The sequence below is a fragment of the Heptranchias perlo genome, chromosome 6 (assembly GCF_035084215.1).
Source record: "Heptranchias perlo isolate sHepPer1 chromosome 6, sHepPer1.hap1, whole genome shotgun sequence".
In the NCBI taxonomy this organism is placed as follows: domain Eukaryota; kingdom Metazoa; phylum Chordata; class Chondrichthyes; order Hexanchiformes; family Hexanchidae; genus Heptranchias; species Heptranchias perlo.
Genome location: NC_090330.1, coordinates 63,457,595 through 63,470,321, shown reverse-complemented (window position 1 = coordinate 63,470,321; position 12,727 = coordinate 63,457,595). Strand labels below are relative to the sequence as shown.

General features: G+C 40.7%; 1 protein-coding gene across 5 annotated transcripts in view; it reads left to right on the top strand.

The window, feature by feature from the left end:
- tpp2 (tripeptidyl peptidase 2) overlaps positions 1–12,727 on the top strand; it is a 145,853-nt gene that overhangs the window by 119,722 nt on the left and 13,404 nt on the right. For 3 of the 5 annotated variants that reach the window (XM_067986425.1, XM_067986426.1, XM_067986424.1), the window contains one exon: positions 12,087–12,232. In XM_067986425.1, the coding sequence (XP_067842526.1) occupies positions 12,087–12,232 (146 nt within the window). Of the gene's footprint in view, positions 1–6,523; positions 6,625–12,086; positions 12,233–12,727 lie in introns of all 5 variants that reach the window. The other 2 variants (XR_010963287.1, XR_010963286.1) reach the window with 1 other exon arrangement.

Genomic DNA, 12,727 nt, shown 5'->3' with positions numbered 1-12,727 from the left:
ACACTTTGTCCCAAGTGACAGAGTGGCCTCCTGCAATGAATGAGGGTCTCCCCCCTCCCAACCTGCCAAATGGACCTTTGCAGCTGCCACAGGCTGATAGCTGCAACACGTCCATTTCAACTGGGAGTGTTTCCCCCAGTATGGGAAACAGTCCCAGTTGTTTCTAAAAATCCCACCCCTCCAGAAATATTCCCTTAATCAGGTCTGTTAATGACCTGAAATAGCAATATAAATACTCTCAAGTGGCACCCTGCTGGCTTTAATTGCCTGCGGGAGTCCCACATGCAGGGGCTGCGCGCGCACATTTGCGCGTCTGTGGGGAACCCGGAAGTGGGCGGGTTGGAGCCGGGCTCCCGACCCGCTCCGGGATTCCCCAATTTTCGGAGCCCCCCCTGCCAGGAACGCACCCGATAGCGGGTGCTAAAATGGAGGCCAAAGGAGTTTCTTTCTCATTATTCTCACTAAATTTCTCTACTTCTGAAGATGTTGACTCCTTGCTGGAGCACAGTTCCACAGGCACCAGTCACCATCCAAGGCCTTGCAAAAGTGGTTAATATTCATCTGTTGGTCATGAGAGTGAGTATTGGCAAGCTTTCACAGCGAGCCATCACAGCTAAGTCTGAGCCTGTCCTCACCCAAAGCCCACACATAAGCACTTTCAGCAGGAGTCACTGGATAGTGGTCAGGATTAAGAATCACAACTTTTTTTTTCTTCCCTCCCTAACCCAGGGACATTCAGGCCAATTCAGAGGTCCCTACCAATGCCCCAACGTAGATCAGACTGGGGATCAAACCTCGAACTAATATATATATTTAGCAGAGGAGAGAAGTTCAAAATGGAATACAGATTTCATGGTAGTTCCTGCTATTCTCTCTCATCTTCATTTTAAAAAAAAAGTAAATTTGTAAATAGAGCCTTCATTGAAAATAACTGCTGTGAGGAAGTGGATGCAAGTTGTATCAAGGAATGTTGACAGATATTTCTCAGGAATCACAACTTTTTCTATTTCAACACTGTTGCCGTGACCATGCCATCTAGCGTCCCTGCATCTTCCAAATAACGAGATGGTAGACTGGTTTTCAAGGTTACAAACTTAATTGCTCCAAAGCAGAGGACATGTCCGTTATCTAGTTCACTTCTGCAAACATGTGGGAAATCAATCCCTTCACAAAGTCTCCAACAGTTTTCAAATATACAAGAATAGCAGGAACACCCAAATCCTCGTAGTTAGGCAAAGAAACTCATCCCCAGCCCTCCCCCTTGGACAGCGGGTGGGGGCGGGGATCATTATTTGGAATGCAGCTTGTCCTCAGAATCCATCCCTTCATAGATCCTAAGAGACGAACAACTAGGGATCACAGTGGCAGTCAGCCTTGTAACCTGAATGAAGATATCCCACAGCATGGCTGCCTTTTTCCCCCATCTGGTGAAACATTAAACTCCCAAAAGACGTGACTTTCAGCAGGTTCAAAACTTCGCCTGAGAAAGGCATCATAAGATTTGGACAGCCCATGTCCTTTCACAATGTGGCCAATAAGATCTATTCCTCCAAATCCACCACTATTTCTGAGACCAATTGTGCTCCACAAACTCCCTACAGAAATCTATCTTCTCGAGAACTATATCTCTATACCTGAAGAACCTCCTTCCTCTTTCCCTCCCTCTCCCCAAGCAGAAAATTATGACAGATGTGTGTAGGTGCTCGTTGCTTCTTTGCGATCAGGAAACATGGCAGTCTTTGAGAGCAGTTTGTTCCTGGCTTTCCAAATAACCTGTCAAACTGTTTCACCTCTTCTATTATTTAAAAATTTGTTCGATACATTGGATTCTTGACATGGCCTAGACAGTGATATCGCAGATTACAACAGGAAAACACCTCAGCAACCCAGAGTCAGTGACAGATGCAGCTGATTGTGGAAAAATAAAACAGCTGGATCTGGTGACTGACCAGTGGATTAGTTCTTGTCCTGAACTCTTGAACAATTTGAACAGCCACACTGCTTGAAACATTGACCAACCTTGCAGCCTCTGCATAATATTAGGCTCATCATGTTTTAATGACTTTAGACCATTCCCTCCATCATTCCCACTACACACAGGGCCTTTAAAATCAAATTTATTACTTATAAAGGAACATGAAGTGCTTGATCTTTTAAATAACTTGCACTTTATGCTGCTGTTAAATTGTGCTTATGAAGAATAATCGCTAGTTTGTTTACAGAAAGCATTAAGTTTAACATGAATGTTGCTTGTCGTTTATTTTCTGAAGAGCATGAGGGAGTTTTTATTGTGCTGTGAACATAACTTAAGGTTTAATCACTGTATTACCACACAACACAGTTACTATGACAAAGAAACAAAGAACATTCATATAGTGCCTTTCACATCCTCGGGACAACCCAAAGTCCTTTAGAACCCATGGATTACTTTTGAAGTGCAGTCACTGTTGTTACTTACAACCGTAGCAGACAATTTGCACACAATACGGTCCCACAAACAGCAAATGAATGAATGATCAGATAATCTGTTTTGCCTGTTTTGAAGGAGGAAGACTGGCTAAAACTCTAGGAGAACTCCATGCTTTTCTTGAAGTAGTGCCATGGGATCTTTTATGTCCACCTAGTAGAGTTAGCAACCCTCAGTGCCTCAAAGTTAAACGGTTATGGCTCCACTACAGACTTGAGCACATAATCTAGGCTGACACTTCATTGCAGTGGCAAGAAAGTGCTGCATTGTTGGAGGTGCTATATTTTAGATGAAACACTCAGGTTGCTAACTCTACTTGGACGTATTCCTGGAGGTTGCATCACATGACCAATCGCACCAACCAGTCAAACAGCCTTTTTCCCCATTGCCAATATTTTTATAACTAATAAAGGAAAGTGTTCAAAGAAAATGTAAAGAGCACTGAATTTTTTTGATGTGGGGGGGGGTGGGTATGCTTTTTCACCCTGGCTGCTCGTAGCAGTGACTAGGAGCTTAATCTTTAATTCCTAGAGATTCCAGGACTATCTTGGGGGGTTGACAACCCTAATACCACTGAGCCAATCTGGTGCAATAAGCAGATGGCTATCCAATCTAGTGCTGCCATGGTAACTTGTAGCAAGTTAGATACAAGTGCAGCTTAATCATGTCTAAGCCAGAGTGCAGATGTTCTTAATCTACGCCACTATTATTCACTAACTTTTTGTCTAGTACCACAGTTCCAACTAGTGTCTGGTGGGATATGATATCTGATATTTGAGACCATCTAAATGGATGAGAACGGCCTATTCAGTCCTACTTGGACATAGACGAGCAGAACAGGGTTAAATTGTGTCTCGACAAACCGAATCATTGGTTTTGTATCTAGAGGAATAGAATAAAAAAGCAAGGTCCTTAGTTAGACCAGAAGACCTTCTACCCTGCAATAGAAGTCTGGGTCAGTGTGGTCTCCTGGACTAGTTTTGATCCCCTAAAGGGTTGGAGAGGAATATTCCAGATTTTTTTTCTAATTGACCCAGATTTTTAATTTCCCAGGAGACTACATGGTTCCGGGTGGGTAGAGAGTGCCTGTATTGTATAAGGCATTACGACTATTAGACAAGCTGGATGGACCAGTTGGTATTTTCCTGCCTGATACCTTCCTATGACGATACTAAAATATGAGGCATAGTAAATAATTCTGAGGACCAAAGGAAGCTGTATGGGGATATTAATAACAACAGCAGCTTGGATTTATATAGCACCTTTAACATAGTAAAATGTCCCTTGGTGATTCACAGGAGCGTTATCAAACAAAATTTGACACTGAGCCACATAAGGAGATATTAGGACAAGTGACCAAAAGCTTGGTCGAAGAGGTAGGTTTTATGAAACGTCTTAAAGGAGGAGAGAGAGGCAGAGAGGGTTAGGGAGGGGATTCAGCAGCCAATCGGCTGCAAGTGATGGAGCGATGAAAATCGGGGATGCGCAAGGGGCAAGAATTGGAGGAGCACAGAGATCTCGGAGGGTTGTAGTGCTGGAGAAAGTTACAGAGATAAGGAGGGGTGAGGTCATAGAGGGATCTGAAAACCAGGATGAGAATTTTAAAATCGAGGTGTTCGGGACCGGGAGCCAATGTAGGTCAGCGAGCACAGGGGCGATGAGTGAACAGGACGTGTTGTAAGTTAGACTACGGGCAGCAGAGTTTTGGATGAGTTTAAGCTTGCAGAGGGAGCAAGGTGGGAGGTCAGCCAGGAGAGCAATGAAATAGTTGAGTCTAGAGGTAACAAAGGCATGGATGAGCTGAGACTCGGGCTGAGACAAGCAATGTATGGAGGTGGAAGTTGGTGGTCTTGGAGAGGATATGAGATTGGATGCTAAGGTTGCGAATGGTCTGGTTCAGCCTCAGACAACGGCCAGGGAGAGGGATGGTGTCAGTGGCTGGAGAAAGAAGTTTGTAGCGGGAACCGAAGACAATGGCTTTGGTCTTCCCTATATTTAATTAAAGGAATTTTCTGCTCATCTGACAAGCAGTGTTACAAATCAGAGGCAGTGGAGTGGTTGAGAGAGGTGGTGTTGAGGTAAAGCTTGAGTGTCATCAGTGTACACGTGAAACCTGACGTGTTTTCGGATGATTTCACCGAGAGGTAGCATGTAGATGAAAAATGGGAGGGGGCCAAGGATAGATCCTTGGGGAATTCCAGAGGTAATGGTGTGGGAGTGGGAAGAAAAGCCATTGCAGATGATTTTCTGACTACGATTGGATAGATAGGAATGGAACCAGGCGAGGGCAGACTCACCCAGCTGGACAACAGAGGAGAGGCATTGGAGGAGGATGGTGTGGTCAACTGTGTCAAAAGCTGCAGACAGGATGAGGAGGGATAATTGACCACCATCACAGTCACATAGGATGTAATTTGTGACTTTGATAAGAGCTGTTTCAGTGCTGCGGCAGGGGCGTAAACCTGATTGGAGAGATTCAAACACGGAATTGCGGGAAAGATGGGCATGGATTTAGGAGGCAACAACACGTTCAAGGACTTTGGAGAGGAAAGGGAGGTTGGAGATGGGGCGGTAGTTTGCAAGTACAGAGGGGTCACGTGTGAGTTTTTTTGAGGGGGTGACGGCAACCCTCCGAGATCTCGGTGCTCCTCCAATTCTGGCCTCTTGCACATCCCTGATTTTCATCACTCCACCATTGGCGGCCATGCCATTAGCTGCCTGGGCCCTAAGCTCTGGAATTTCCTTCCCTAAACCCCTCTGCCTCACTACCTCTCTCTCCTCCTTCAAGAAGCTCCTTAAAACCTACCTCTTTGCCTGTCCTAATATCACCTTATTATGGCTTAGTATCAAATTTTGTTTGATAATGCTCCTGTGACGTGCCTTCGACCTTTACTACATTAAAGGTGCTATGTTAAATGCAAGTTGTTGTTGTTGAGAGGACTTTAAGAAGATGGTTTGTAGTGAAGAGAAGCCGGGGGTTGTCTTTGCATTCCAGGATGATCCTGGAATAGTGAGCAGTTTGGAGCATAAAATGGTGAAATGAGCCATAGAGTGGCAGATGGACTTCCATGTCAATAACTGATGTGGTACATTTTGTGTTTTTTTTTTAAATTATGCTTTGAATGGGGAAAGCAGGGTAATGTGGACAAGCAGAGTGATTTGAGGATTCAGGTTTACAAGGTGTTACAAACAGCACTACATGGAAAAGGATGTTTGGAAAAAAAAACAATGGAATATAGGGTTTTATGGCAAGAGGTGTCGGAAAATAAAGTTGAGATGTAATGGTGAATCTATATAAAACCTTAGTAAGACCACAGTTGGAGTAAGGAGTGCAGCTTAGGCTCCACACTATAGGAATAATGTTGAGACAAAAGAAAAGGTATAGCACAGAATCACCAGGATGCTGCTTGGTATGAGAAAATACAAATACAAGTAAAGACTTGAATAAACTGGGGCTGTTTTTGTTAGAACAGATTTGATTGAGGCGCTTAAAATTATAAACAGATGGATCACAGTAGATAGAAACAAACTGTTTCCAGTGATCGAGGGATCTAGAAGGATGGAACAGAGATATAAGATTAAATGTATGAGATTTAGCACCGAGAACAGGGCAAATGATTTTACACCGAGGATTATGAGGCTGTTGAATGCACCACCAGAGTTGATGATTGAAGTAGAGGCCATGTCAACATTTAAGAATAGGTTAGATAAGTGATTGAGTGAAAGAATTAAAGGGATATGGAAAGAGGGTGAGCACATGGGATTAGTACTACTGCTTGTGTGGAGGATAAACGCCATCACAAACTAGTTGGGCCGTAAGTCCTGTTTCCTTGTCATTTCTATAAACCTAGAATGCATTTATTTTTAAATAAAATCTTTAATTTGTTACCAGTAGATGACTGAAACAAATTTCTAGTTGCATGAGACACACCTGGTTAGCTCTTTCTTCTCTTCTTCCTCTTTATGTTCAAACTTATGTGGCAAAGCAGTACTAAGTAATTTTATTTATATTAATTTCTATCCCCATTTTAAAAGTTATTTTTACCCCTCTTTTAGGTCCCCCACGCATGTATTATTGCCCAGCTGAGAAGGTGGGAAAGCGACCTGCTCCCAAGCCTCTTCTATTGCTGCTCTGTAACTACTGCTAGGAGGTGCAGGTAGTGACATGCCGCTTTTTTTGGTTTTGGCTTGGTTTTGTCTTTTTTTTCCCCCCTCCTTTCTTCCTCTTCTCTTCCCCTCTTTCCCCCCCACCCCCCCCCCCCCCCACTTCAAAGCATATAATCTTTGCTTAGCACCTTCCATTGGCAGCCTGCAATCTGAAATTACCATCTGGGAATTCATAGGCGCAAATTTGGGCCTGAGCACTTTTACCGCATGTAGTTTACAGGGTTGGCTCAAAGCGATGCCAGTGAAATTGATAGCAGCAAAATTCCCTAGAGGAGGCATTTTCAAATAGGAACAGCAGCCACATGCAGTACTAAGGTTGGATCTGTAATTTTGGGTCCGGCCTGGGACCTTCCCCTTTCAGGGAAGATCCGGCCAAACTGGAAAAGTCTCATACCAAATTTTGCACTAACAAAATACATGAAATTTGCATATGTGCACTTGCAACTTCTGAGTTGTTATCATGTAAGAAGTTTACATATGCACGGTTATCCATTGCTCAATCCACACCACAGTATAATCAACGTGTATTTCTTCTGTCATATGTCTGTAACAACTTTCTGTAAAATTTTAAATCAAAATTGTAAAATACAATTCCAGAAATGTGTAGAACCAGAGCCATTTCTTAATTCGCAACATTCTGAATTACAGTTTTAAAGTTATACCTGATGAGAGGTGTGAACATCATGATCTATGTGGAGCTTGCATACTTACCAACAGAAGCCAAAACACTGCCTATAACAGCAAGATGTTGTCAGAATACACTTGGGTAGATGAAGTGAAGGTCTATTTTAGAAGTGCTACAACTCAATTTATTGTGTCTACAGTGCCATAATAGAATGCAGCTATTTTGCTGGCAGAAATAAATTGCTCTCCTCGGTGGAGCTATCCACAGAATAGTTGGAGGTGAGCATATACTGCCTTGGAACTCACCTCTGCAGCTGGTTGTCTGTGGTACTCAGTTCAATCAAAATATAACATCTCATGTTAAAAAAAGGTAACTATTTTCTTAGTCCCATCTGGAGTCTGTGGCGTGTCCAGTAGCTGGAGTTGTGGGCGGGTGGTAGTGAAGTTGACAGCTGATGGACTAACTATGCAGTGCAGAAGCAATGGACGTGCTGAGAATTAGCATTTACATCTCCTTCGCATGTAATAATAATACTCTATATTTAAATGAAATGTTTTTAAGTAAAATCAATTTACCCATACTTTTAACCAAATTCTGTGTTGTGCTCATCTCACGAGGAAGGCATTTTATTACATAACTTGACTTATTCTATTTATAGCAGACTTTAGTTTGTTAGCACTGTTCTAAAGAGGAATCCTTTTAATGTTCCCCATTAGGGAATGTGAGCTGCCTCTATCCTTTTTCCCAGCTTCCCAACTAACCACCAAATCTCAGTCCCCAAAACAACTTTTCACTTGCAAGTCGTGGGCCTAGTGTGCATATTTTAGCTTTGCGATTCGATACAAACCAGTTTAATTTAACACATATATAATGTTGAGTGAAATAAAATCTGTACTTATTGTCTTGAGTACTGATTTTATTCCATATATTCTCAGGCCCAAAGAGGTTCAGTAGACAACAGATAGGGACTAGTGTTAGAGGCTGAACTGAGAGCAAGGAACAGTCCAAAATAAAGCTACTACTGTACAGGAGAAGCAAAATTACCTGGATATTTAATGCTGAGCCAAAACATGGAATCTGAACTTTGTAAGGGGGCGGTGGTGGGAGTGAGAGAAAAGGGGAGAAAAAGATAATGGGGTGATGCTGAAAGGACAGGGCAGTGATGTTCCTAAAGCAGAAGTTTTGGAAAGGTGAAAAAAATCCACAACTTAAATGCATTTGGCAGCAGCATGTTTGTGGTTGTTGCAGGGAATGAGGAGCTACCAGCAAAATCAGCCCATTTCTTCTCATTAATGACTTTATCGGTATTGATATAAATTTCCAGTTATAGAACACACATGATGTAACACATTTTTGTTGAGATGTAGTTTAGGGACTAGTGCTGGATCAGGGTCATAAGGACTGTGTGCAGCGATTTTCTTCTGCAATTCAGCAAACTTTCAAAACTGTATAGGGTCTTGATTACTGATGTTTTGTAACACTCTGATTTTTTTGTCATGTTATAAATGTGTTATTCGGCCCAGGAGTTGTAATTATTCAGCTGATTGTACTTATGGTGGGGTAGTTGGGTACCTTTTACATTGAAGGTCATTCTGCTTGATCGTAAAAAGCTATAAAGTATCCAGGATGTGTTAGCAATAAAAGAGTAATTGGGAATAGTTACAAAGCTGTACTCTATTTCAAAAGGTTTTTGTTTATTTTTTTAAACCATAGTGATTCACTTTGCAAAAATGCAGCTGAAGTCCTTAAAGGATTACAGTGTGATGTGGAGCAACTACTCAGTAGTACAGATGGATCCAGATAAATATAAACATTTGTATTGTGTATTTTTTGTATTTTGAAAATCTTTATACTTTTGTAAGGTTTTAGAATTTTCTATGCTGGATTGATATGTGGAAAATCTTTTCCTGTGTTTGGTTTATTTCTGTTAATCTGAATATGTGTAATTTTTACGATTTGCAACTTTATTTTCAAACTTCATGTTACTATTGGAGTTAGGACAAATCTGCAGATTAGTTTCTAACAGCTTTCCAAAATGCATTGCCTACTTAAGTTTAATTTATATGTTTCCTAAACACAATCATTCTACATTTCATGCTGTGCTCATGCATTATTATTTGATCTCTCTGACATTCAAGTGTAAAGTGCAACTCGGCTACAGTTATGTAAATAATAAGTGAATACATCACAGCTAATAGTGACCAAAACTTATGCCTGAACAAGAGTATTTATTTAATTGAACAGAATTTGGGACATGAATTTACAACTGCATTAAAAATAGGCCTCTAAACTGCTACTGGTCTTCACTGTCTCTTTATTTTCAGTTTGCCTCTCCATTATCTGCCTGTTCATTTTTAAAACTTTATTTTTAATATTTTGAATGAGAGAGTTAAATATCACCAATATAAAACCATAAGATTAACATCAGGTAAACCCAGTACGAATTATGTAGACGTGCTTATGGGTAACAAAACAGGATTGCAGCTGGGGAACCAAGGATAGTAACCACATGGGCACAACAACTAAATAAATAAATGTAATCTGATGAATTGAAGAGTTATCAGGATTGTAAAGATTGTCTGTTATATGTTAAAAATGGTAGGTAGCACTGTGATGTCATGTTATGTGACCCATTAACTGAAATACCCCATAACATCACTTAATAGATTGCAGTGATGTCCCTCCTCCCTCGAGGTGTTAAAAGATGGGATTTATAATGAGAATTAGTTGAAAGCGGAAGCTTGAATAGCTGACCATACCATTCTGCATAGAAAAGCACCTGACAAGCTGTTTAATACTGTCCGTTACTATTTGTAAATTTGTTTGGACAGGATAGTTTGTCCCCATTTTACCCTGACAATTGAAATATAGTGACACCAAAGTGGAAAACAGAAGCACAAACCTGTCAACACTGACCCCACAGAGAACCACATAATGGCATGGGTTTATTTCTGCTGTTTTTTTCTTTGCTGATTGGTCCTCGCAGAAAGAATGAATACATCCCTATCACAAAATTCTTAGATCCCCCCTACTGCAAAGATTTAATGGCCTATCTCTTTCCCGCCCCCCCCCCCTTGTTGAGACCTCTCCTGCAGAAAGGTAATTTGCCCCCCTCCCCATGCTGAGATTTTTGAGCTTCTCCCCCACTGAGGAGATTTGCTAACCCCTACCCAAAAAACAACTCCCCCTTCCCAATGAGAAGGAACCCACCCCCCCTCCAAAACGATAAGCGAACGAACTTGCATTTATATAGCACCTTTCATGACGCCGGGACATCCCAAAGTGCTTCACAGCCAATGAAGTACTTTTGACATGTAGTCACCGTTGTAATTTAATGTACCCGCTTCTCCCCACTCCTTCCCACTTCCCTACCTCTGTCCTCCCTTCTTCTTTCCCACTCCTCTTCTGACTCATTCCTGCTCCAATCACTGGCTCTAAACCTATTTGACCTAAAAACTACACTTGGTATTCATGCAAAGATCAGAGCCCCAACCATACAATCTAATTAAGAACAACAATTTGCAGTTATATAGTTGTAAACAATTTTACAACACCAAGTTATAGTCCAGCAATTTTATTTTAAATTCACAAGCTTTTGGAGGCTTCCTCCTTCCTCAGGTGAACGTTGTTTTTCCAACAACGTTCACCTGAGGAAGGAGGAAGCCTCCGAAAGCTTGTGAATTTAAAATAAAATTGCTGGACTATAACTTGGTGTTGTAAAATTGTTTACAATTGTCAACCCCAGTCCATCACCGGCATCTCCACATCACAGTTATATAGTGCCTTTAACATAGAAAAGCATCCCATGGAGCTTCACAGATGCCGAGCCAAAGGAGTAGATATTAAAAGAGGTGATCAAAAGCTTGGCCTAAGGGACAAGTTTTACTCAGGGTCTCAGAGAAGGAGAAGGAGAAGGAGGTAGAGAGGTTTAGGAAGGGGACTCTAGAGAGTGGGACTTAAGTTGCTGAATGTACAACCATCAGTGGTGAGGCAAAGGGAGAAGAATATACAAGAATCAGGAATAGTGTGTTCTGGAAGTGTTGTAGAGCTGGAGGAAATAGGGAAGAGCAAAGTCATGGAGGGATTTGAACAAGAATGAGAATTTTAAATTTGGCATAATTGAGCAAAGAGACTCTCTAAACTATAAACAGGAAGAAGGCAAACAGAAGTATAAGGCCCCTTCACTTATGATTTTGTTTTCACTATTCTTGCCTATTAGCTGCTAGTGTTTTTCTTTACAGTATCTTATTTAATGACCTTGATTTCACTTAAAAAGAAGTATCCACCTCATATCTTTGAAGGCAGTCATCAGCAAGTAAGGTGGAAGCAAAAACACCCAGGCATCAAATTTAAATTATTGCAAGCTGTGTGATTTGATCAACTAAAAATATTTAAATATCTTTTTTTATAAAAATCAGGTTTTAAAAATACAGTAGTATTTTTTCACTCAAAGGGTGGTGAGTGTCTGGAACGAGCTGCCAGAGGCAGTAGTAGAAGCAGGTACAATTTTGTCTTTTAAAAAGCATTTGGACAGTTACATGGGTAAGATGGGTATAGAGGGATATGGGCCAAGTGCAGGCAATTGGGACTAGCTTAGTGGTATAAACTGGGCGACATGGACATGTTGGGCCGAAGGGCCTGTTTCCATGTTGTAACTTCTATGATTCTATAAAAATCAGGTTTTAAAAATACAGTAGTAGGCCTGTAAATGTTAGTAAGCCATAGAAATGTGAATGTTGGGGATTAATTTTCCTGTCTGTTTCTTCACATTAATGGAATAATAAAATCCAGATTTTTGTTAATTTTTTTCTCTTTGCTGCATAACAGGACGTGGTGTCTGTGCAATATCATCTTATACCATCTCCAAATAAGCAGAAGAATGGAAACAAAGAGAAAGATGTGGATAAAGAGAAGGATGTGAAAGATGAGTTTGCTGATGCTCTAAGAGACCTGAAGATACAGTGGATGGCCAAGTATGTATTTGTACATTCTAAGATGTGGATAGGTCAGTAAAGCTGACTGGGAGTTTAAGCCTTCATAAATTTTAATGCTGAGAGAAGGTTCACTATTTTCACCATTTATACCGCCATTTAAAATTCAAACCATTAAAAAAATGTCATTTTTCATAGTGAAAGCTATTTTGAAGAAATAATGTTAGCGCCTCAAATCATTTCAGGTGTTTTGACATTATGGAATGCATTTGGTTTTTAACACTTTGCATGATATGGATGTTGTTCCAAAATATATCTGTTTTCCCTAATGTCAATTGCAATTTGATTTTCCAATTTATTCTTTCTATCCTGGATCTTAGTAGCGGGTTTTACTTTTGCATATATTTCCAAATATGCTCCTTTTCTAACATTATTTTGTTATTTTTAATCTTTTTATTACACTGCTTATGTTTAGGTTTTGATGTATATCTACACCTACATATTTAATATGCACCCATGAATATATTTCTCCTTTTT